We start from the raw sequence: 25,788 nt of genomic DNA on the forward strand, positions 1-25,788 counted from the left end.
GCGCGGTGGCTCACGCCTGTAATCCTAGCACTTTGGGAGGCCGAGGCGGGCGGATTGCTCAAGGTCAGGAGTTCGAAACCAGCCTGAGCGAGACCCCGTCTCTACCAAAAATAGAAATAAATTAATTGACCAACTAAAAATATATATACAAAAAATTAGCCGGGCATGGTGGCGCATGCCTGTAGTCCCAGCTACTCGGGAGGCTGAGGCAGTAGGATCGCTGAGCCCCGGAGATTGAGGTTGCTGTGAGCCAGGCTGATGCCACGGCACTCACTCTAGCCTGGGCAACAAAGTGAGACTCTGTCTCTCAAAAAAAAAAAAAAAAAAATAGTAAATAGATGGAGAATTTCTGGCACTTTCATCTTTTACTGTTCATCACCCAAGACAAATATTGAAGGTAGAGGGTCATAAAGTCCAATGCTTAAAGAATCAGGCAAGGGAAGGTGGAGGTGAACACATGCCCCCAGATCTAAAGTAGATAGCCACTGGTTTGTTCCAGTGGATTATTGTTATACAAAAGAGTAAACTTAGTAATTCCTGATCTTCTAATATTTCTAAAGAAATGTATATATAGATTCTTGTGAATGAAAACACTGGTAATACTGTGTGAATCAGGAGAATGCATTAATAGGTCAAATCTACCCCAAAGCCACCATTTTACAAACTGAGTGGAAAAATACCTTAGACACACTTACTCTTTTCTGTGTAAGATACACTTAACATGAAGTTTAAAAGTGTATAGCAAAAATAAATTTTGAAAAAGAATACCTTAGTAAGAAAACCCTGATGGGCCAAGAAAAGCTTTAATAAATATGCTTCACTTTGTGAGTCAAATAGCATGCAAATTTACAACTATTTCAAGAAAGTGATATATTATAGCAAGTTGGATCTGAAGTGAGTTTCTGGAATCCAAATGCCCATGCTCCAAAGTAACTAACAATCAGAGCCAAGAAAGATTCACTGCCCAGAAGATTTAAGCACTTCAGGGACTGACTACTAATGACAATTGTTTTCAAAGTCAGTGACTGAGCAAAGTTACTTATGTAAAATAATTATTTTAATGAAGTATTTGAAATAATTTTAAACATCTGATCAATAAGATTATACACAAATATGAGAGTATGCTGCACTTTACAAAAAAATAAAGCTAAGCATTTAAATATACAAAAACGACTTTGCATATAGATCTCTTCTTAAAGTACTCTTAACATATACATAATTTATAGCATCTTACATAATAACTTGCTGAAACAAAAAATGTGGCCCATTTAAAATTTACTATAGTATATAATATGGCCAGAACCATCCCAATGGGAAGAACAGGATGAAGAGTAACTTTTTTCCACCTCTGAATTCTGTTTCTAAAAAGTACAGCATTTCCCATTTTTTAAACCCTTTTGGTTGGAGGATGTAATCATTCTTTCTGCATGTGATACTAACTAGTTATTGTTTTTCACCAGGTTCATTCCACACAGGTGGAATATGTTTTTAAAGAGGATTTACTTTGCCTATCAGCTTCTTCCTTACATGAATATATATAACATGCTTCTCATATTTAAAGCCAAGATCCCCAATACTGAGGTACTGACTTTACCTTTAAGGACAGAATCCAAAATGGAATCCTATTGTTAAAATATTTTAATCATCAACTGGGATTTTTAAATGCACTAAGATGCTTAAAACCTAGGGTAACTAAAAGATATTATGAGAAGGAACTACAAAAACCATCTTTCTCGGGATTTAAAACAAAAATAAAAAAATAACTTCTTCCTTTTGAAATAGTGTAATTTGACCAGTCTCAGCTATGTGGGAAGACGGCTTGAGACCAGTTCAAGACTAGCCTGGGCAATATAGCGAGATTCTGACTGGTACATTTTTCTTTTTGGTTGGGCTATGAGTTATTTTTCCCCCATCAACAGAACATGTACCAGTTGTTCTGGAGTTCCAATCCCACCGCTTCTCCCCTTGGGCACATGCAGCACATTTCCTGTTTTATGACTCCATTTTCATCTTCCCCATAAGTTTGAATGCAATACCCTATCATTCCTTCCAATCCTTCCCACCTTTTCCATTTTCTCAATGAGGTACATCAGCAGCTTCCATTTTAAGGTTTGTCTGACAAAGATGCCCCATCACTTGGTATCAGAAGCAGCACATGGTGATATGAACCAGAGAATTAGCAATGCCAGGCACAATCTATCCCCATGTCTCTCATTGTGACAACACTGGGCCTCAGTTGACCAGTCATCACGGGCCCTACTTTGTGGCCAGTCACCTTTGGCTAGCTAAGCAACTTCTGATTCCAGCCCAGACAACCTAACATACTTTGAGACTGGTTCAGTATAGGATGAAATGTATTTTTCTTACAATTTCTTTCAGTAACTCTTCCTCCTTTCTCCTGCATCTCAAAGCAGGCTGTATTAGGGAAAGACAACTCACCTGTTATAATTTGGCAAATGAAGCAGGTAGTAACAAACAGGGCCTTAACTTGCTGTAATTAAATGCACAGGTAGACAAATGCCTACTTCTGTGTAAAGTGCATTTCATAACCGATTTTCAGAGAACACAGATGAATTCTAGTCTGTAAGAACACCATGGGATGGATAGGTAAGACTTAATAAAAGTTTGTAACTGTAAACAATGATCTTCCATATTGGTGATTATTTTCCACAAATTGAAATTGCAGGACAGTGAGTGCAACAATGCTCGTTATGTCGTCTTTGGCAGTAAACAGCAAGGATCTGGATGGAGAGTGGAGCAGTCACTTCAGAAGGGCAAGGTATAGAGCTCGGGAATACTTCATCTCCCTTTCCTGTTCCATGCAGAATATCAAGTCCCTGAGGCAGACTCTCGTGATTCTCGGACGGAGTAACTGTTTGGGGGTGACCAGGCTGGATGTCCCAAGAAGGTTGTCTTTTAACCCCTAAACAGAATAAAAGGAGAAGCAGTTTAAAATAAGGAATCTTTCACAAGGAGAAATTCTAGCATGTATGAGCCCACTGTCCCCTGGTCACTGGGCCGGGTACTGGGGAGAATGTAAAGATGAAGACTCAGGCCGGGCGCGGTGGCTCACACCTGTAATCCTAGCACTCTGGGAGGCCGAGGCAAGAGGATCACTCGAGGTCAAGAGTTTGAAATCAGCCTGAACAAGAGCAAGACACTGCCTCTACTAAAAATATCTAGAAAAAATTAGCCAGGCATGGTGGTGCATGCCTGTAGTCCCAGCTACTTGGGAGGCTGAGGCAGGAGGATCACCTGAGCCCAGGAGTTTGAGGTTGCTGTGAGCCAGGCTGATGCCACAGCACTCTAGCCCAGGCAACAGAGTGAGACTCTGTCTCACAAAACAAAACAAAACAACAACAACAACAAAAAAAAAAACAGGAAAAAAAAGATGAAGACTCAGCCCTGTCCTCTAGCCGCTGACTCTCAAATGGGCCCTATACCCTCATGACCTCTCCACTCTTTCCCTATGACCCGGACATGGCAATAGCATCTGAACTGACATCTCCACTTCCAGGCGCTGTTGTGCTTCATTCTTTCCTGCACATTGCAGGCCAGACTTTCCTCTTTAAAGGTCTTATACAAAACTTTTGGGAGTGATACATGTGTTTATTATTTTGATTGTGGTGATGATTTCAAACATGTATACATACATAAAAATCTATCAAACTGTACACTTTTAATGTGTGTAGTCTCTTGTATGTCAATCATAAAAATAACAGTAAAAGCCTTGCATGGTTAAGATCCAACCATACCATGGTTCCAAAATCTTCAGTGGTTACCCATTGTCCAGAGAAGCTACTTGAGACTTGTTAAATGTTAATAACTATGTTAAGCACTTTTCACACATATCTCTTTTCTTTTATACAGCATTGTAGCAAGTTATATGAGTGCTGTCCCCATTTATCAAAGGAGGAAACTGAGCATAGATAGGTTAAGCAATCTGTTTAAGGTCACAAAGCAAAATTGAGCTGGGACTCAATTTCTAATATCATCTAAAGTGCGTGCCCTTAATTACTGTGCTATATTATGCACCATATCAGGTGGATATCTATATAAACTCATCACCCTGGCTTCCCTCCAGCCTTATTTCCATTGCTCCTTTACAAAGCATTTTAACTCCAGCCACCCTGTTCCTTTGCCAAGAAGCAGAGATCAGCAAAGGGGCCACCCTAGACCCAGCTACTCATCCTTTAAAACTCATTTCTAATGGGTCTAGCTGTCCCCTCCCCACAAGAATTCTCACTGTGGCAATTACCTTACATTATAGTATAGTAATCCGTGCATGCTCCCACCACCACACACCCACTAGACCATGTGCTTTCTGAGGACAGGGACTATTGTTTCTGTCCCCTCTACAGCTTAGCAAAATACACAGAACAATGCAGATTATCAATAATATTTTCTGATTTGAATATACTGGTTTAAAACAGAACAGCCAATGTGAGTTACGTCATTTAAAAATGAATGAAACCCAATACCTCTGTATTAAAATAGTTTTCTAAATATCAATGTGTAAATACATAGCTCTCTGAATATCAATATGCAAATATATTACAACTTTTTTAATTGGAAGAAAAACACAGAATTCTCAAAAGATAGTTTTATAAAACATGAAATTCTTTATTCTTTAATTCCTTTTACCATTTTTGTTTCAAAAAAATCTCAATAAAATTGGCAACTCTTCTTTATCCACCCAACAGACATATATAAGAAAAGACAGGAAGCAAATCTTCTGGTTCTGTTACTGTCCTTTTATAACCATCAAATCTTAAGTATTCCCTCCACTGTTTTAGTTGTTTTGAAGAAGGTGAGGAGAATCCTTCAAAGTCTCCAAAACACCATGGTCAAAACCAGTCAACTTAATTCCATACATGTTCACAGTATAACATGGGAAGCACTAATGGTCAAATAAAATTTTCTTAAAAGATACTACCCAGTTTTTGAAAAATATGATATCATAATCATATTTTTATATTCATTAGCTTAAACTAGTTCATAAGTATCCATGTTACAAACTGTAGAAAGTCCACATTTTAAGAGAGAGAAAAAAAAAAAGATTGGTCTCTGCTGCACAACTGTTTGCTTACTTATCCTGGAGCCCATCTACAGCATACAGCCAGTCTCTCACTAGTTCTGCAGGGTTCTTGGTAATGAATGCAATTTGTACAAGTAAAAATGTCAGCCTCTGGAACTTCGGCTAAGCATGGCAGTGAAGCACTAGAAAGAATGTCACTCTTCTCTGCTAGCATTGCTACTCGGAGGTGATTTAACTCAGATGCAATCTTGACTACTGTAAATTATTACCATCCAAATATCTTCATAAGATTTTTGCAGAATGGGCCCAACAACTCAGCTTTGGAAAACTGAATAAAAAGTACACATTAGGAAGAAAGTAAAATGTATAACTGGCAGTGAGTGGCAATTTTGTTATTTATAGGAGTTATGTTTAAAACTACAGTACATTTAACTAAAGGTACTTTATTTAGCCATAAACTAGATACATTATGCTAAAGCTGAATCTAGATATGTTTACAAATGTTTCTTACCAAGACTTTGCCTAAAATGAGTAGTTTAGTGTTTTATATGAACTTTAGATGAATACTATGTTTTGGCAATTCTACATCTATTTAAATACCCAGAATGTTTAGCACTATTATTCACAATGGCCCTAAACTAGAAATAATCCCAATGCTCACTAAAAGTAGAATAGTGGATTATTCATATCATGAAATTCTACACAACAATAACAACTGTGTAACATAACATGGAAAAATATTACAAAAATGCTGAATGAAAAAGAAACACATACTGTATGATTCCATTTCTACCAAGTCTCCAAACAGGCAAAGCTAAAAAAGTCGGGACAGTGAGTTCCCGTGGGGGAGATGAGAAGTAGTCAGAAGGGAATTGAGGTTTTCTAGAGCTTTGGTGATGTTTCTTTCTTTTTTTTTTTTTTTTTTTTTTTTTTGAGACAGAGTCTCACTTTGTTGTCCAGGCTAGAGTGAGTGCCGTGGCGTCAGCCTAGCTCACAGCAACCTCAAACTCCTGGGCTCGAGCGATCCTTCTGCCTCAGCCTCCCGAGTAGCTGGGACTACAGGCATGCGCCACCATGCCCGGCTAATTTATATATATATATATCAGTTGGCCAATTAATTTCTTTCTATTTATAGTAGAGACGGGGTCTCGCTCTTGCTCAGGCTGGTTTTGAACTCCTGACCTTTGAGCAATCCGCCCGCCTCGGCCTCCCAGAGAGCTAGGATTACAAGCGTGAGCCACCACGCCCGGCCTTTCTTTCTTGATTTAAGTACTGTCTATATGAATGTGGTTATGCTGTGAAAAAAATTCAGTGAGCTTATAATGTGTATACTTTTCATATTGACGTTACACTTCAATAAAAAAATTAGACTGCTATAAAAAACCTTGTCTTGGTAAGAAATTAAAATGGAAACAAGAGGTGGGGGTAAAAATAAGGCAAAACAAAAAAAGAAAAATAGAGACCTAATCATCTGGGTAAGGAACAAAAGGGTCACAGTTCATGTCTGTCATGTGACAAGCCTGAAAGACCTAGAGGAAAAAGCGTATTACAGCTGCCAGCACAGGGTTGAAAAGGAGGTCACTCCAACAGGATGCAGCAGAAGGCCCGAGGCAATGTTATAAATGAAACAAACCCCAAGGGACATTCAGTAACCCAACAGAAATGTCTTTCATAATTCACAACTTTACAAAGGTGATAGCATTCTCTTCCCCCAAATAGTGACTCATTTAGAAAGTCAATCTTTCTTGAACCTGTATATAAAATATACAGCATTTTTATTCATGTGCTTATCATTTCGGAAAGTCCACAATTCTGACTTGTCAGTTTTATAATGACCTGGCCAGATAATCAGCTACCTCTCAATCATCCACAGCAAAAATATGGACAATGCACTGATAACTTATAGACATAAAAACCAAACCTGCCTTTTCACCATCAGGTTTAATTTTCCTCCATTCCACCAAGTCCTTTCCCCAAAGTTTACTAGGGCTGACTTCTGGCCACACTACACTGTCAAAGCCAAACAACATTAAAGTAGTTAAGGGCCCAGAGTTTGCAAGGAGAAAGAAAAGGCTCTAGTGACAATGTTCTGTTTATTTCTGAAATAGGGTGTTTTCCACGTGACTTTCTATGTAAAGATATTCCTTCATCTAGATCAGAGGTCCTCAAACTTTTTAAACAGGGGGCCAGTTCACTGTCCCTCAGACCATTGGAGGGCCGGACCCTAGTTTTAAAAAAACTATGAACAAATTCCTATGCACACTGCACATATCTTATTTTGAAGTAAAAAAAACAAATGGGCAAAAATACCCACATGTGGCACTCGGGCCATAGTTTGAGGACACCTGATCTAGATTCTTCACCTGGATGAAAAGATGGTAAAATGAAAGATTAAAGAAACATTTCACATACTAAGTGCACAACAGATGTCCTGGGAAACCTAATCAAACCTAAATGTTAACATGCTCTAAAACTGCCAAGTCAATTAAGATAGACCCATTCTGTATATCAAGGTATCTAACATTATGTACATCAAGATATCTAACAATATCTTATTAAAATTATATCACTAAATAAAGTTTCTTGTGTTTATAATGAAACTTTTGAGGAACTCTTTTGCTGTAATAAGAAAAAATGAGTATCTTCAGTTACCAATTTCAGAGAAATAATACAGTTTTGAGAATGATAAGAACTAAAAATAACCAGTAGGCTGGGCGTGGCGGCTCACGCCTATAATCCTAGCACTCTGGGAGGCCAAGGCGGGGGAGGATCACTCAAGGTCAGGAGTTCACTCAAGGTCAGGAGGATCACTCAAGGTCAGAAGCAAGAGTGAGACCCCCATCTCTACTAAAAATAGAAAGAAATTAATTGGCCAACTAAAAATATATAGGAAAAAATTAGCCAGACATGGTGGCACATGCCTGTAGTCCCAGCTACTCAGGAGGCTGAGGCAGAAGGATTGCTTGAACCCAGGAGTTTGAGGTTGCTGTGAGCTAGGCTGACGCCATGGCTCTCTAGCTCAGGCAACAGAGAGTCTGTCTCAAAAAAACCAAAAAACCCCCCCAAACCCCCCAATAACAGTAGTCTAAATTTGTATCCCCTCAACTTAACAGAGCAGGTGTTGTGAAGTAAAACCTTTAAAAGCTTTTTTTACCCCTTTCTCCACATTTACAATTGGATTACTGGGCACCTACCATGGGCAAGGAAACATGTTAGGCAGCACGAGATATACAGGAGAACTGCACAGTGGTAAGCAATGGCTGTCCCCTCCACAAGCGGTCTCAGACAAATTACTTAACTTCTCTGGGCCTCAGTTCCCTAATCTGTAAACTAGGAATAGCAATTATCTTATAAGGTTGCTTTGAAGATTAAATGAAAACAGAGTCTGGCATAGAGTATACCCTCTATAAATGTTGGCTTTATTATCACAATGAATTCATTAGTCATTTGGGAGGCACTGAAGGGTAATAAACAGGAAACCGTGTAATCCTAGCTCAGGACCTTTTCTGCCATCCCCTAGTCAAAACTAGTTAAACTTTCCCTCCCATGCCCTATTCTCTGAAGTCCTTGCTAAATCACTGCTTAGCCAAATTAAGAGAAATAATTAATGCTGCCACACTTATCTTGTCCCTTTCAGTGAAATTTTTGAATTTTATTGGAGCCTTGAATGCCTAAAGCTAAAAAAGTAGACTGATGGGCATTTCAGACACGGTGGCAGGTGGGTGAAGTATATATACAGGGACAAGAAGTTTTTTCTTACACCTCTCACATCAAATAGTGGAAAAGCTTGCTGCTTTACAGAACCTACTAAGCTTGTCAATACTGTCTTTAGAAACTAAAAGTCAATCTCTTTCATTCTGTTCCCTGAATAGTGAGACTAAGAAAACACAAATGTGTCCTTGACTTTTAGTTAAATAAGCACAGAAATAGACATTTGTAATAGAGAGAGGATCTGGGAAGCAGATTTGCTACATTTCTCAGACTTTCTACCTGACTTACACTAAGTCCCCAAACTCACAGCAGCTCTTAAGGGATGACTCAAGTCTTCCAAGCATTAAGGAGGAAACAAGGACTAGACATGGGGAACAGCAGCTGGAATGAAGATCTGGCTCCAGAATAAAAACTGAACATCTTCTAAGTTTCAGATGTAAGGATAAATAAAACTTCCTTGGATGCCTGACTCAGTGTAACAAGAACACCGAAAATCTATATTCAAAAGACCTGAGCTTCTAGGCCTGAAGGGGAACACAGGACAGAAAAATACTGAGCTTCGAGATCGACTGCCCTCTGCTGGTCAACAAGCAGAACTTAGGAAGCAACAGATCTCTCACCTTGATCACCTTCATTTTATTCCTTTCAAATTATTTCAGAATATAGACAGACTGCATGTTAACTTCTGCCCTATGTTTCAACAGTATTTTACAGAAATAAACACACCGATGTGACATGGAATCACCAGTTTTGAGCTCTAATTCTAGTTTTATAATTATGAGAACTTTACAGATAATATTCTGGTTGCCATATGCTAATGAACTTTCCCCATCTTTATCTCCAACAGAGCAGTCTCTCAAAATCCAGACCTCTTTGTTCAATTTCCTAATGAAGTCTTCAACTGAATATAAGTATCCCAAATTCAACATGTTTCAAACCATTATTCCTTCCCCTCCTCCTCTTCTCTTTCTTATTTCAAAGAATGGTAGTATCATTCACTTCCAATGCTCAAGCCCCAAAATTGGATATCATCCTCAACCATTTCTTCATCTATAGTCCATCTGCCATGTCTTATGAATTCTACCTCAAGAATTTCCAAATCATCTACTTCTTTCTACATTTTCACTTCCATTGTATCCTGCCTAGATATTACTTCAACAACCTTTTAACAAACCTCCCTATATCCAATGTTAATATTGCTTACACTGAAGTGAGAATGATCTTTCTAAAATAATAAATAATCTGACAATACTATTCTCCTCCTTAAAATGCTCTAATGGCTAAAATTCTCCTACAGAAACAAGTGTAAATATCTGAGGATGATATATACAGTCATCCATGGCTGCACCAAAGCTCCTCTCCCAAGTCTCATCTGTCATTTCCTTCTTCTTGTCTCAAACTATTGATTGTGGAACAGAATATTTTTTTCCTCTTTGAGTCACAGAGTTAATTGCATATGGCATTCTCTCATCCTGGAATTCCATTCTCCAATCCATGTGTCCTATCTTCCTGTCACATCACCTGTGTTCTTTGGGATTCAACTTAGGTATCATGCTTCCCCAATGCTTACAGACACAAACGTACCCCAAGTCTAGACTAGGCACAACTCCTATGTACTTTAATAGTACTCTGTGTTTTCCTCTACCATCACACACGTGTCTTAAGTGCAATGCAATTATCTCTTTAACTTATCACTCACTGGAAGAGAAAGACTTTGTACCTGTGAATATTTTACAGTGTTTGGCACTTAGGTGGTATCCAATCAATGTTTGTAGGAGAATCATGTGTTTAGCACAGGGGTAGGGAACCTGCAGGCTTAAGGACACATGTGGACCTCTAGGTTCTTAAGTGCAGCCTTTTGACCAAATCCAAAGTTTGCAGGAAAAATCTCTTTATTTTCATTAATACATTGTTCTTCATCTTTTATATTATTTTTTAAATGAACGTATTTAAAATACCAAAGAATGAAATAAATTTCAACAAAATAATAGTCCCAGATTGACTGGCACAATTAGAATATTAGTACGCCATAAGGGCTAAATTGATGGCTGCTAATGCTCATGATTTAGTTCTAACTTCCCCTCCCCGACTGGCGCCACTAGCGGAGAGTTTATAGGGGTTGAGTATGCCAGTCTGTTATCAGCTTTTGATAACGGTGCACTGTGTTTCTATTTGAAGTGGAATTTGTGAATAGTTGCACAGCTTGAAAGTATTTTTAATTCTGTCTGCTTAACAGCCCATCATGCCAAAGAAGACCAACAGAATGCTGAAGAAAACAGATTTTTTAATGAGGATTGGGAATTGCAATATTATTTTGTTTCTGCTAAAGATAAGATGATTTGCTTGCTTTGTTGATACCACAACATCAACATTAAAGAAATTCAATGCTCATCAGCATTATAACATTCATAAGGACCACAATTATTTTAAATTAGAGGGAGAGGTGTTAAAGGTTGTATTGCAGAAATTAAAAGATGCAAAGCAAAAGCAAAGACAATTCTTTCAGGCAGCAGTAAGACCTGGAAATAATGCCACTGAAACAACTTATAAAGTAGCTTACACACTTGAGAAAAAAGGAAAGCCATTCAGCGATATAGAAATCATGAAAGAATGCATGTCGGAGTGGTAGGATGCTTAGACCCCAATAGCATTTCAAAGTACAAACAACTGACTCTCTCAAGGAGAACCATAATTGATCAGCAGCATGAATTAGCCTTCAACTTAACAGAACAACTTCATGCAATACTTCAAAAGGAAAATATCTATTATTCAATTGCTTTGGATGAATCAACTGATACTACAGACTTGGTGCTGGTTTTATACTTCATTTGGGTCATAACAGATTTTCTTTGCTATAAAGAGTTACTTGCTTTGGGCACTCTTGTGATGTTGGATGACTGAACTTAGTAAATTTAGTGAGTGTATGTACACATGGTGCACCTTCCATGACAAGAAAATATGAGGGTTTATTGCATAGATTAAAAAAAGTATTAATGGATCTAGATGCCCTCATTTCTTTTCACTGTATCTTGTATCAGCAAAATCTGTGCTAAAGCTATTTCTTAAGTGACACTTTGCAACAAGTATTGTTAACTATATCCATGCAACTGCAATATGGCATACTCAGTTTCAAGACATGCTAAAGTTGAAGAATGAGGTATTCAGTGTGTATTTGCTCTATTATTCTAAAGTGCGTTGGCTATAGCAGGATAGGTATTAGCCAAAATTTTAACTCTGCGAGAACAGATAGTTAAATTTTATGAAGAACAAAATCAGCAATGTGAATTATTGAAAGAAGATTTCTATAGGAATGCAGCATTTCTGTGTGATATCATGTCAAATAAAAACCATTTGAATATTTCCTTGCAATGTAAAACTAAGTCTATCTATGACATGTGGCAAAAACTCAAAGCATTTCGAAAAAGCTGTCTTTTTTCAAAACACTTCTTCTTGAAAAGGAAATTTCAGATGAACATTTTCCCCAGTTAGCAAAAGTCATTGATGAGCAGGATGATATATGCAAATCATCTGAAGAATAAGCAGCTGTTAGAGACTTTTTTTAAAAATTGAGACCGAGTCTTGCTCTGTTGCCCAGGTTAGAGTCCATTAGTGTCACATAGCTCACTGCAACCTCAGATTCCTAGGACCAAGTGATCCTCCTGCCTCAGGCTCCCAAGTAGCTGGGACTACAGGCGCACACCACGATGCCCACTAATTTTTTCTATTTTTAGTAGAGATAGGGTCTCACTCTTGCTCAGGCTGATCTCCAACTTCTGAGCTCAAGTGCTCCTGCAGCCTTGGCCTCCCAGAGTGCTAGAATTACAGGTGTGAGTCACCATGTCCAGCCTATATTACAGAGCTTTCAATTGGAGAATACAATGAAAGGTTCACTGACTTTGAGGATCATGACATCACACTCAAATTAGCATTTCAGCCTCACCTAGTTGAGATCACCAAGGCACCTAAAGAACTGCAGATGGAATTGATTGAGCTCTCAGTACATGACATTTTAAAGTCATTGTTTAATGCTAAGAAAGATCCAGTTGAAATATGGAAAAATGCAGGATACCCACACCTTTGGCAACATGCCTGAAAAAATCCTTTCTTGCTTTTCAACCACTTATTGATGTGAATCTATATTCTCCTATCTAACCCAAATCAAAATGCCTTTAAGGTCACAAACAAATGAACTTAAGAGCATCTCTAGGTGGGTACACCTAGAGGATCAACTGAAACTGCAGACCTCTATGCTGCAACCAAATATTCAAATGCTTTCCAACAAAATGCAGACACAACAAAGTTGCAGTCTTCCAACCTGAAAAGGTTTCCCCACCCCTGGTCTCATGTCACATAATAACATCACTTACTGGGAGGCTGAGGCCAGTGGATTGCTTGAGCTCAGGAGTTTGAGACCAGCCTGAGAGACAGTCAGACCCTGTTTCTACTAAAAATAGAAAAATTATCACACCTGTAGTCCCAGCTACTTGGGATGCTGAGGCAGGAGGATCGCTTGAGATCAGGAGTTTGAGGCTGCAGTGAGCTATGAGATGACATCACTGCACTCTAGTTTGGGTAACAGAATAAGACTCTGCCCCCCCCCCAAAAAAAAAGAAAAAAAAGAAAGAAAAAAATGATGTGAGGACAACTAGATACCTACATGCAAATGAGTGAATCTGGGCACTTCACTTGCACCATATACAAAAAATGAACTCAAAATGGCTCAAAGATGTAAACGTAAGAGCTAATCTCTAAAACATTAGATTAAGTAATGGTTTCTTATATGATACAACCAAACACAAGCAACCAAAGAAAAAACAGATAAATTGGACTTATTGCTACATAGTAGATGTACGAATGGCTAATAAGCACATGAAAAGATGCTCATTATCAGTCATTAGGGAAATGCAAAAACAAAACCACAGTGAGATACTACTTCATATTGATTAGAATAGCTATAATTAAAAAAATAAATAAAAACAGACAATAAGTGTTGGCAAGGATGTGGAGAAATTGGAAACCTCATGCATTATGGCTGGGAAAGTAAAATGATGCAGTTGCCATGGCAAGCAGTTTGGCAATTCCTCAAAACATCAAACATAGAGTCACCATGTGACACAGACATTCCACTCCTAGGGATATACCCAAGAGAACTATGTCCACATAAGAGTTTGTATATGAATGTTCATAGCAGCATTATTTGTAATAGCCAAAAAATATAAACCAAATGTCTATCAGCTAATGAATGGATAAATAAAATGTATATTCATACAATGGAATATTATTCAATCAAAACTAGGAATGAAATGTCCATACATCCTACAACATATGATGGACCATGAAAATATTATGCTAGGCTGGGCGCAGTGGCTCACACCTGTAATCCTAGCACTTTGGGAGGCTGAGACAGGCGGATCACTCAAGGTCAGGAATTTGAAACCAGCCTGAGGAAGAGTGAGACCCCGTCTCTACTAAAAATAGAAGAAATTAGCTGGACAACTAAAAATATATACAAAATATTACCCAGGCATGGTGGTGCATGGCTGTAGTCCTAGCTACTGGGGAGGCTGAGGCAGAAAGATTGATTGAGCCCAGGAGTTTGAGGTCGCTGTAAGCTAGGCTGACGCCATGGCACTCGCTCTAGCCTGGGCAACAAAATAAGCCTCTGTCTCACAAAACAAAACAAAACATTATGCTAAGTGAAAGAAGCCAGACACAAAAGGCCACATATATTATATGAATGCCCAGAATAGGCAAATCCTTAGAGATAAAAAGTAGATTAGTAGTTGCCAAGGGCTGAGAGGAGTAACTGCTAATGGATAAAGAAATACAGGTGGCCGGGCGTGGTGGCTCACGCCTGTAATCCTAGCACTCTGGGAGGCCGAGCCAGGCGGATCACTCAAGGTCAGGAGTTCGAGACCAACCTGAGCAAGAGCAAGACCCCATCTCTACTATAAATAGAAAGAAATCAATTGGCCAACTAATATACATAGAAAAAATTAGCCAGGTATGGTGGCGCATGCCTGTAGTCCCAGCTACTCAGGAGGCTGAGGCAGCAGGATTGCTTGAGCCCGGGAGTTTGAGGTTGCTGTGAGCTAGGCTGATGCCACGACACTCACTCTAGCCTGGGCAACAAAGTGAGACTCTGTCTCAAAACAAACAAACAAAAAAAGAAATACAGGCTATTTCTTTGTAGGGTGATGAAAATGTTCTGGGATTAGACAGTGCTGGAGACTGCATAGTTTTGTGAATATACTAAAAATGACTAAATTGTATACAGTTGGATTTGTATGTAACTTGGATCCCTGATGCACACCATGCATATGGTAACAATAATAATACTATAATGGTTCATATGTAATAATACAGTGTAATAGTACAATAATACAATACCCCTGTACTATAAAAAGTTACAGAAACTATATTGTGCTCTTTCTTTTAATTCAAACCAACAGAACATAAAAACAAACTCATACAAAAAGTTTAAATAGTAGATAGGAGAAATTTCAAAAAAGAATATTAAAGGTTAACACTCAATGTTGCACCAATGCTAGGCCAATACGAACATTAATGCTTATTTTGATCTTCTAACCAAATCAATAATAATCTTTCCATTTCAATAATTAATCCACTATGCTGCCTACTAATAATTGATGCTTTCATTGTTGCACTGCCTTTCACATTTTCCACTATTCTCCCTCTATCCTTTATAATTGTTCTGATAGTGGAATAACTGAGGCCTAATGCTTTCCCAATGAATGATGGAGTCTGGCCTTTCTCTGTACGCTTAATTATTTCTACTTTTGTTTCCACTGTAATCACCTTTTTCTTTGCTGCAGGCTCACCTGGACTCACAGTGGATTTTCGCTGTGGCTTTGGTCATAAGGGTAAACACAGACTCACAAAATTGAATAAAAAGTTAAGACAGGCTGGTCCAATGGTAGTGGGTTGTCAGAACTTATTAACATTAGTGGTTGGTATACAACCCCCCACTGCTAAATCTGGCTATAAAAAAAAGTTAAGACAAACGTGATGCTGTGCATAAGTGACCCTATAAACCAGTGTCCTCAAACTACGGGCCACATGCGGCCCGCCGAGGACATTTGTCAGGCCTGCCAGGTGCTTTTGCCGCCACCGTCTGTCCTGCTTAGCAGCCGACTCGTCCCAGGCCCACAGTGCACATGTGTGGAATGTGCACCACACTCACCAACGGTCTGAGGGACAGTGAACTGGCCCCTTGTTTAAAAAGCCTGAGGACCCCTGGTATAAACCGTAAGATTAGCCACCAGTGTAAAGATGCTGCGCCAACGAACCGCTTACGCCATGAGGGCTTGTTTACATGTGCAGAATAAACTAGTTCCTGCATTATTAATTTAATTATTTAATTGTAAGTTATCCTTATGGGGAGCCTTGGGAGCCCATTTGCAAGTACAGAAAGCCATAAATCGGGTTGTCCATAACTCAGGGACTGCCTGAGTACTTTAAAACAGTGAATTTATTGTATGTAAACAAAAAAAACAAACCTTGGTACACACTGATAAGTCAAAACAAACAAGTTGAAATAAACACTTCAAAATCAACCTGTGTTTACTCCTCTGTTCAATTAAAATTCTTGAGAAAAACGCATAATAGGAACTCAGTAATGTACACTAAATACCATTAGAAGGGATACCTAAGGCAGATTCATCGTTTTCCATGGAAGCTTGGTTTTTACCAGTAACATTAATTGAAAAACTGAACATCCGAACTGGGCAAATTTCACAGAGAAATTAACTTTCATTTAAACTACGGAAAGGTTACCAACCACTTTTCCCGTAAACATTAATTTGTTGTTAATTAGCATTCATCTATCACTTTGGAAAACTAACACCTAACTGATATGTATTATAGGTAATCCTATCTAACAGGCAATTAATTCATGCTTTTCATAGTCATTCAAGTGTGAACTAAACAGCTGCATAAGAAGCTGAAAGAAACAGCTACTTATACAACATTGCAAAACAACAGCAATATAACTGGCCATTTGAGAACACTACAATTTAAGAAGAATAATAATCTAAATTACAGAAGACACAGGCAGATAAGATCCAGTGTTTCGGACCCGGTGTGGTGCCTCACGCCTGTAATCCTAGCACTCTGGGAGGCCAAGGTGGGCAGATTGCTCAAGGTCAGGAGTTCGAAACCAGCCTGAGCAAGAGCGACACCCCGTCTCTACTAAAAATAGAAAATTAATTTGCCAACTAAAAATATGTATACAAAATATAAGCCTGGCATGGTGGTGCATGCCTGTAGTCCTAGCTACTCGGGAGGCTGAGGTAGGAGGATTGCTTGAGCCCAGGAGTTTGAGGTTGCTGTGAGCTAGGCTAATGCCAAGACTCTAGCCTGGGCAACAGAGTGAGACAATGTCTCAAAATAAATAAATAAATAAATAACAGTGTTTCAAAAACTGCTTCCTGGGAACCTGAAAAACTTACAGAAATTATCTTAAAGCTGGATAACCTAAAAAAATAAAATAAAAATGCTCAGCATAAGCTCATGATTAGGCTAACTATTCTCTGAAGAAAAAAAAAATACCACATAAAGCCTCAAATATTACATATAAAACACCATTAAAACACAATTTGCCCTGGGAAGAACAGTGACCAAAAATACTTAATGGAGCAGTGGAATGTAACAATAAAAGTACTTGAGGAAAAGACAGGAATCTTAGAGGTTCACAGACAGCTCTGTGAACTCAATGTTTTTGCCAATAATAACGGCCAATTTCTAGTTTAACCACAAGCATCCATGGAGCTTAAGCATGACCACCATGCTAACAAGGTTCATTAGAGGCTCCAAGTACACCCCTAATCATGTTTAGTTTTAAAGCAGAAAAGGCCAGCGCAGCAGAAATCCAGCATTGTCGTGATAAAACGCACTAATTTTTTAGACTATTAAATTCTAAGAAAGCTGAGACCTACTTCTATTCTTCTCAACATTGTATTTATTAGCACAATTGGTTGAATAAATGACTGACCGAATGAATGAATACAAGTGCCATGTCAACAAGTATATTATGATTCTCTAATAAAGGAGGGAAAGGAGATTAATATTTCAGAAGACTGAGATATAAACATTATCAAGTTTTTTAAAAAAATAATAATATCCAGGCCGGGCACGGTGGCTCACGCCTGTAATCCTAGCACTCTGGGAGGCCGAGGAGGGAAGATTGCTCAAGGTCAGGAGTTCAAAACCAGCCTGAGCAAGAACAAGACTCCGGCTCTACAATAAATAGAAAGAAATTAATTGGCCAACTAATATATATAGAAAAAACTAGCCGGGCATGGTGGTGCATGCCTGTAGTCCCAGCTACTCGGGAGGCTGAAGCAGCAGGATTGCTTGAGCCCAGGAGTTTCAGGTTGCTGTGAGCTAGGCTGACGCCACGGCACTCATTCTAGCTTGGGCAACAAAGCAACACTGTGTCTCAAAAAAAAAAAAAAAAATAATAATAATAATAAGAAGAAGAAGAATAAGAATATCCAGTATTGACGAATGTTAATAAATAGATGTTTTCTTATACCACTGGTAGTAACATAAATTAGTTCAACTTGGGAAGAAAGCAACTGGCAATACATTTTCTTAAAATTTAATAATAGCACTTTGGGAGGCTGATGGAGGATTGCATGAGCCCAGGAGTTTGAAACAGCCTGGGCAACACAGCAAGACCCCCTCTGTCTACAAACAATCAAAATTAGCCAGGTATAGTAGCACACAGCTGTAGTCTCAGCTACTTGGGAGGCTAGCCCAGGGTATTTTATATTTTTATATAAAAAAATCCCCCACATTGAATAATAAATATCCCACTTGACTTTGCAATTCTATTTCTGGAATTTAAAAACCATGGATCAAAGATTTAATTACAATGGAATGTCTTGTGCTCTTTTGGGTAGACGCCTAACAATGCTATTGCTGGGTCAAATGGTATTTCTATTTTTAGCTGTTTGAGGTATCTCCAAATTCACAATTCACTATTGCAAGGACATGGAAACAACCCAAGTGCCCGTCAATTCATAGGTGGATAATTAAAATTTGGTATATGTTCACAATGGAATATTACTCAATTCTAAGAAATGACAGCAAGCTAGCACCGCTTATACTATACTGGAGTAAGCTTAAGCCCATTATCCAAAGTGAGGGGACACAAGATCAGGAAAATGGCTCCACATGTACTAGCCATCAAATTGGTACTGAATGATTAAAACTATGGTGCTCAAATGGTGGTAGGGTTCACCAGGGATTCGGGGAGGAATAGACCCACATCTGTGGGATGTGGTGAACATTGTGGAGGGGAAGGGCATACCTCTAACCCTTCCTAGGGAGAGGCAAAGATATAAAATGTAACCAAAATGTCAAAAAAACCCAAAAAAATCATTTATTGGGCGCTGGGCAGGTGGGAGGGGGGAGAGGGGGTGGGTGCATACTTACATAATGAGTGTGATGCGCACTACCTGGAGGATGGACTCGCTAGAAGCTCTGACTGGGGGGAAGGGGTGGCAAGGGCAATACATGTAACCTTAACAATATTTGTACGCCCATAATATGATGAAATAAAAAAAAAAGATTTAATTACAAATAGATTCACACATTATATTAGAAACTAAAACATGTCCAACAATAAAGATGAATAAATTAAAATATGTCAATGAAATGTGTAGAACAGCATTCCATGACAAAGATAATATACACATTATATTGTTTTTTTGTTTGTTTTGTTTTGAGACAGAGTCTCACTTTGTTGCCCAGGCTAGAGTGAGTGCTGTGGCATCAGCCTAGCTCACAGCAACCTCAAACTCCTGGGCTCCAGTGATCCTTCTGTCTCAGCCTCCTGAGTAGCTGAGACTACAGGCATGCCATGTACCACCATGCATGGCTAATTTTTTCTACATATTTTTTGTTGGCCAATTAATTTCTTTCTATTTTTAGTAGAGATGGGGTCTCACTCTTGCTCAGGCTGGTTCTGAACTCCTGACCTTGAGCGATCCTCCTGCCTCGGCCTCCCAGAGAGCTAGGATACAGGCATGAGCCATTGTGCCCAGCCTACATTATATTGTTAAGTAAAAAAGTATTATCGGAAATATTACTATACTATGAATTCTGTTAAAAATAAAATGGTGTGGATAACTTTTAATTACCTTTTACATTTTCTATAATAAACATTTATTTTGATGAATATAAAACTTTTTAATTTAAAAATTCACATTTAAAGAGGAAGGACTGCAGGCAGCTAAAACAAATCACCAATATGAGGAATTAAAAGGTCTACATGAAGAAAAAAGGAAAGGGACCTGGGAAGAGCTGATAGTGAAGGACTCACTGGAAGTGAAACAGTATTTAATAAGAGAAAGCAGACAGAAAAGATTCCAGATAGTAAATACAAGAGAAAAGGGTAGGCTTTGAAACTCCTGATTGGGGGCAATAAGGTAGCACAAGGCTCATGGAAAAGGGAACAGTCCCCATTTCAGATCAAATAAGGTATATGTTGCTTTTAAAATCCAAATGTCCCTCTCTTTGTTAAGGGAGAGGGCTCATACAAGTAGCCTTTTATCTTGGAAAGGGTATCTCAACATGCTCCAAACCACTGAAGCCCCAGAAAGTTCACCAAGATGGTAGGCCCCTAAATTTTGGTGAAACTTATTGCTCATCCTCTGGCAAGGATGCACCTTACCAAACTGTCAAGGGGAGTTGTTACTTCTTGCTCACCTGATCAATCAGCACAGTACAAATATAAGGGATGAGCAACATGTGTGAAAGGGAGAAGCTATCCAGGTCCTTGCATAACTTGATATGATATAAGGCTTTATATATACAGTCCTGAGGTAGGGTAGAGAAGGTGTATTGCAGACCTTGCCACCCAAAAGCAAACTGATTCTGATGGTCTCTACTAATAGGTAGACAGAAAAGAAACATATGCCAGATTAATATCTGCGTACCAAAGCCAGGGGTTCCATTAACAAAACTATATCTGGAGCAACAACTGCAATTGAAACCACCACCTGATTCAGTTTATGATGGTCCACTGTCATTCTCCAAGATCAATCTGTCTTCTTCAAAGGCAAACAGGCAAGTTGAACGGGGATGTGGTAATAATCACCACTCCTGCATTTTTCAAATCCTTGATGATGACTCTGCAATTCTGCCAGGAAATAGTTTACTATTTTGGTAGGTAGACACCATTCTAGTGGCTTCCATTTGACTTTCTCTCATTTCCATGGCTCAGGGAAACAATGTGGGAGCTCTGTTGGTTGTTGAGTATGTCTATTTCAAATCATGCATTCCAGAAATGTGACAATAATCATAGTGTGGGTTCAGGGCCCACTGTGAGATGGACGTAAGCCAAAGCTCCATTAATTAATGGAAAGCAGTGGTGTTTTGTGTCTCCTAGAACAGCAGTTCCCAACCTTTCTGGCACCAGGTATGGTGAGAGGTTGTAAATACAGATAGTTTTGCTTGCTCACCTGCTAGCCAGTCACCTGCTGTTGTGTGGCCCGGTTCCAGTGCTGGTCCATGGACCAGGGAGTGGGGACCGCAGTCCTAGAATTCATGTAGATTGAGAGCCAGTGTCCACCAGTCCCTAAAGAGTCTAATTATTGGCCAGGCATGGTGGCTCACACCTGTAATCCTAGCACTCTGGGAGGCCGAGGCGGTGGATCATTCAAGGTCAGGAGTTCAAAACCAGCCTGAGGAAGTGCAAGACCCTGTCTCTACTAAAAATAGAAAGAAATTAATTGGCCAACTAAAAACATAGAAAAAATTAGCCGGGCATGGTGGTGCATGCCTGTAGTCCCAGCTACTCGGGAGGCTGAGGCAGCAGGATTGCTTGAGCCCAGGAGTTTGAGGTTGCTGTGAACTTAGACTGACGCCACGGCACTCACTCTAGCCTGGACAACAAAGTGAGACTCTGTCTCAAAAAAAAAAAAAAGAGTCTAATTATTTACCCCTCCACAATGCACAGGTGCCTTGGTAAATTACTACCGGTCCTTTGGGTAAAGGCTAGAAAGAGATTCGCAGTAGAATTTTAGCTGTGTGGCAGAATCTTTCCTCAAGAGGATTTGGCTTTTCCTTCATCTAAAGGTATTGGGGTGTGTGAACTGGCTTAGGTCTGGGGACTGGTTGAGAGGCTATAACTCTTTATTGAGGTCATCTAAGTCACACATCTGTTCACCAAACCTAGAGCTTTTTTGTTAATACAAATCAAGGAGGACTTAATAGGCTGCCCATCTACTTCAATTCTAGGGATACCACGATCAACAAGCTAATACCAGAGATCTCTGCAGTTCAGACTATTCTGATTACTGCACTGGCTTTGCTGACCATTATAGTAACCTGTCTTTAGCAATTAATACCACTACCTGCCTCTGCCACCTGGAATTCTATCATTCCTAATGAATTCTGGGAGCCTAACTTGATGGCACCAGTTCTGTCATTACTGATTTAAAGCAAATAGCCACAGAGCTCTTCAAAGGTGATAAGGCTCCCCTCGTGAATATATTTCTCATAGCTTTGATCTGAACCCACATGTGTGATCAAGACTTATCTGATAAATCCACTCTAGCATCCCAATTTTCCTAAGCTTTTGAATGCATGTATTTATAATATACAAATAAAATTCTGGCATCTATTAATATTTCGATTTCACTTAGTTGAGGCCACCTTCTGGTCTAGCTTTCAGCCAATAAACTGAATACACTGTTAAGAGTCACTCCTTAGCCCTCTGACCTAACACCTTTTATCTGGAATCTGCTTAGTGAGTCTGTATCAATAACTTCAGCCTGATCCAACGTTATATTCCTTCTAGCCTGAACCTAGACCCTTATGATCTATTCCCACACCATTCCCCAGGTAACTTCAGGCAAAATCATGCTATTCATTTAGTGTGTATCACATCTCATGGGTCACACTTAGTAGCTCATCCTCTGGGGCTATTGGAATTTGAGTCTGATTATAGGTACAGAAGCAATGAGAGGTGGTGAAGGAGGTCCTGAGGAAGATTCATAGAGTCCCTTGCATGGCAACTAGCCTAAGAGAAGCCACTACAGATGCTTTAGGAGACTAACCTCCCTCATCCAGGGTCAGAAGCACTAGCAAAGGTGGCTCAGTAAAATTATAACTAAGGAGTTCAAGGTACCCAGTTTCACTGGAATCTGCTCCTATTCCCCATCCCAACCTTCAATTTTCCATTTTTTCCCAATATTGTAACTTTAATACAAGAGACTCTACATGGCTAGAAGTTCAATTTGCATTGTAATTCAGCCACCTGCAAGATTAGACTTTGGGTTTGGTTTCCAGAAATCTCTGCCTTTGTCTACAAGAGATAAGGATCTCTTTTACTGCAATCACATACTTTCACTCCCTTATCTGGATTCTGAGCTCAGAATTTAAAGCCTTTTCCTTCCCTAAGTCCCCCAGTATACTTTGAAGGGACCAGCCTATCACATTATTCTTTTCACTAAAATGTTCTGTGATAGTAAAGACTTGGTGTCCCAAAGCCCTACCCTCTGATTTCCAGTGTCTACAAGTGATAATTAAAGTAACTGTTTTGCCACTGTAAGCCATGGACCACCAGTGTCCTCTTTACCACTAGAAACAGGGTCATTACTGCCATTAGATCTAATGAGACCAGAGAACCAATTCTGGAAAACCCAGAACTAATTCAGGAACCCATTCTTTAAGGTGTTACTTCATAGAAGCTGCTTATGGTAAAAAATCCTGTATCAGCATTTGAAGAGAGAACATTAGAAATGATATAGAATATGACAATATAGAGATCTGGCTGTATATAACTGTGAACATAGTTAAACAATTTAAGTCCAGCTGTTGACTCTGCATCTGGTGCTGGGTCTGGCCTAAGGTTTGGAGAAGCCAAAACAAAAGAGGAGCTAAGGAGGCCAGCTGCTGCTGTCCATGCCAATGCCTATGAGCTGCATTAATACCTGATGTCCTCACCTCGAACTTCTGAGCATAACAAGAATATGGCTGCAATTTCACTTCTATCTTTTTTTTTTTTTTTTTTTTTTTTTGAGACAGAGTCTCGGTTTGCTGCCCAGGCTAGCATGAGTGCCGTGGCGTCAGCCTAGCTCACAGCAACCTCAAACTCCTGGGCTCAAGCAACCCTCCTGCTTCAGCCTCCCGAGTAGCTGGGACTACAGGCATGCACTACCATGCCCGGCTAATTTTTTCTATATATATGTTAGTTGGCCAATTAATTTCTTTCTATTTATTGTAGAGACGGGGTCTTCGCTCTTGCTCAGGCTGGTTTCGAACTCCTGAGCTTGAGCAATCCGCCCGCGTCGGCCTCCCAGAGCGCTAGGATTACAGGCGTGAGCCACTGCACCTGGCCCTCACTTCTACCTTTCAAAGTCAAAATGCTTCATGGCCCATGCCAACCAAGAAATATGAAAAAAAAAAAAAAAGAGAGATTCTGGGGAACTTAGTTCAGGCTTAGCTAGTTTGACACAACACAAATACAGCACATCTTTATCTTAAAAACCAAAACAAAACACTTTCTTGGAGCTGTCTTGAGGTTTAACTTCTAATCCTTCCATCATTGCTTATTTCTGTCATTATATTTTCCATTTCCAAGGGGTCTTTCATTCTCCTCAAGTAGCTTTCTAGTCTTGCATAATGGTTGCAATATACTCCATTTCTTTTTTATAGTTTCCTTCTGCTTCATGCCTTGTTTTTCCTTCATATTTCCCCTTTTATTTTTTATATAAAAGGCCTTCCCCAAATACCTGGTGATCCTTGCCAATTTGTTTATATTTAAAAATAAGGCACCAAACTATTGATATTTGAGGCCTCCTCTCCTCAGCTAGTTATTTTTCTCAGAAAAAAAATGCCTCGGCCGGGCGCTGTGGCTCACGCCGGTAATCCTAGCTCTTGGGAGGCCGAGGCGGCGGATTGCTCAAGGTCAGGAGTTCAAAACCAGCCTGAGCGAGACCCCGTCTCTACTATAAATAGAAAGAAATTAATTGGCCAACTGATATATATATATAAAAAATTAGCCGGGCATGGTGGCGCATGCCTGTAGTCCCAGCTACCCGGGAGGCTGAGGCAGGAGGATCACTCGAGCCCAGGAGTTTGAGGTTGCTGTGAGCTAGGCTGACGCCACGGCACTCACTCTAGCCCGGGCAACAAAGCGAGACTCTGTCTCAAAAAAAAAAAAAAAAAAAAAAAAAATGCCTCTAGTGAATAATTTGAATCAATTTCAGCTCAAATGCTACTGAATACCCTAACTGCTATTTTCTCCTTTCTTCTTTATTCTTGTGAATGTATGTTGTTTTCAGTCTTTTCCCATCATTTAAGGGCAATTTGGAAGGAAGGAAAGATAAGCCAATAATGTGTAATTTAACATATTTCATGGAACTCCCTAAAGATAGTTGATAAAGAGTCAACTTTTAAATCTTAGGAAAATTTTAAAGACCCAACTAAATTTAGACTTAATGTTTAGGTCACTTATGAATAACAAGGCAGTTTTGTTCATGAAGTGTGAACAAAACAGAATGTAAAAAATACATCTTAAAATATAAGGAGTTGTTTCTTTATCGTAATAACATGCTCTAAATTCTACCGAATCTTTATGATATTTATAAAAAGTGTTAGATGATAATAAATCTGTTTAAATCTCTAGTAAGTCAGCTGCAAGAGATAACAATGAACACTTCAGAAAATTATAGTCCCCTCTAGCCTGGTAGAAGAGAATGAAGGTAAAGAATGGCTACTACCTGTGCCCCTGAAGGAAATGAAGATTAAAGCTGGGCCTTTCATGTCAATAGCCTTTTAGTTAAATTACTTATACACCTTTTCAGAATGAAGAATCACCCACAATAGCAACCAGAAAGAGACAATTATCTTTGAGAAATTCTGTTTGTCCCCTAATGAATTTTAAGCCTTTGTGTTTTCCAAAATAATTTCAGTCATAATCTACCCAAATCCTCAAATAATGAAAATGGTAAATATGTAAAGAAAATTATATCTGCTTAAGATCATTTAAATATCTATAAAAA

At 39.1% G+C, this 25,788-nt stretch overlaps 1 protein-coding gene across 1 annotated transcript in view; it reads right to left on the reverse strand.

Moving 5' to 3' along the window:
• Window positions 1-349: 349 nt before the first annotated feature.
• The window catches only part of TAF4B (TATA-box binding protein associated factor 4b), a 121,235-nt gene continuing 95,796 nt past the window's right edge, over window positions 350-25,788 (reverse strand). Inside the window, exon 15 of the mRNA XM_012740445.3 lies at window positions 350-2,923. Within this exon, the coding sequence (XP_012595899.2) occupies window positions 2,762-2,923 (162 nt within the window). The 3' untranslated portion in view covers window positions 350-2,761. The remainder of the gene's footprint in view (window positions 2,924-25,788) is intronic.

Source organism: Microcebus murinus, chromosome 17, assembly GCF_040939455.1.
Source record: "Microcebus murinus isolate Inina chromosome 17, M.murinus_Inina_mat1.0, whole genome shotgun sequence".
Classification (NCBI taxonomy): Eukaryota; Metazoa; Chordata; class Mammalia; order Primates; family Cheirogaleidae; genus Microcebus; species Microcebus murinus.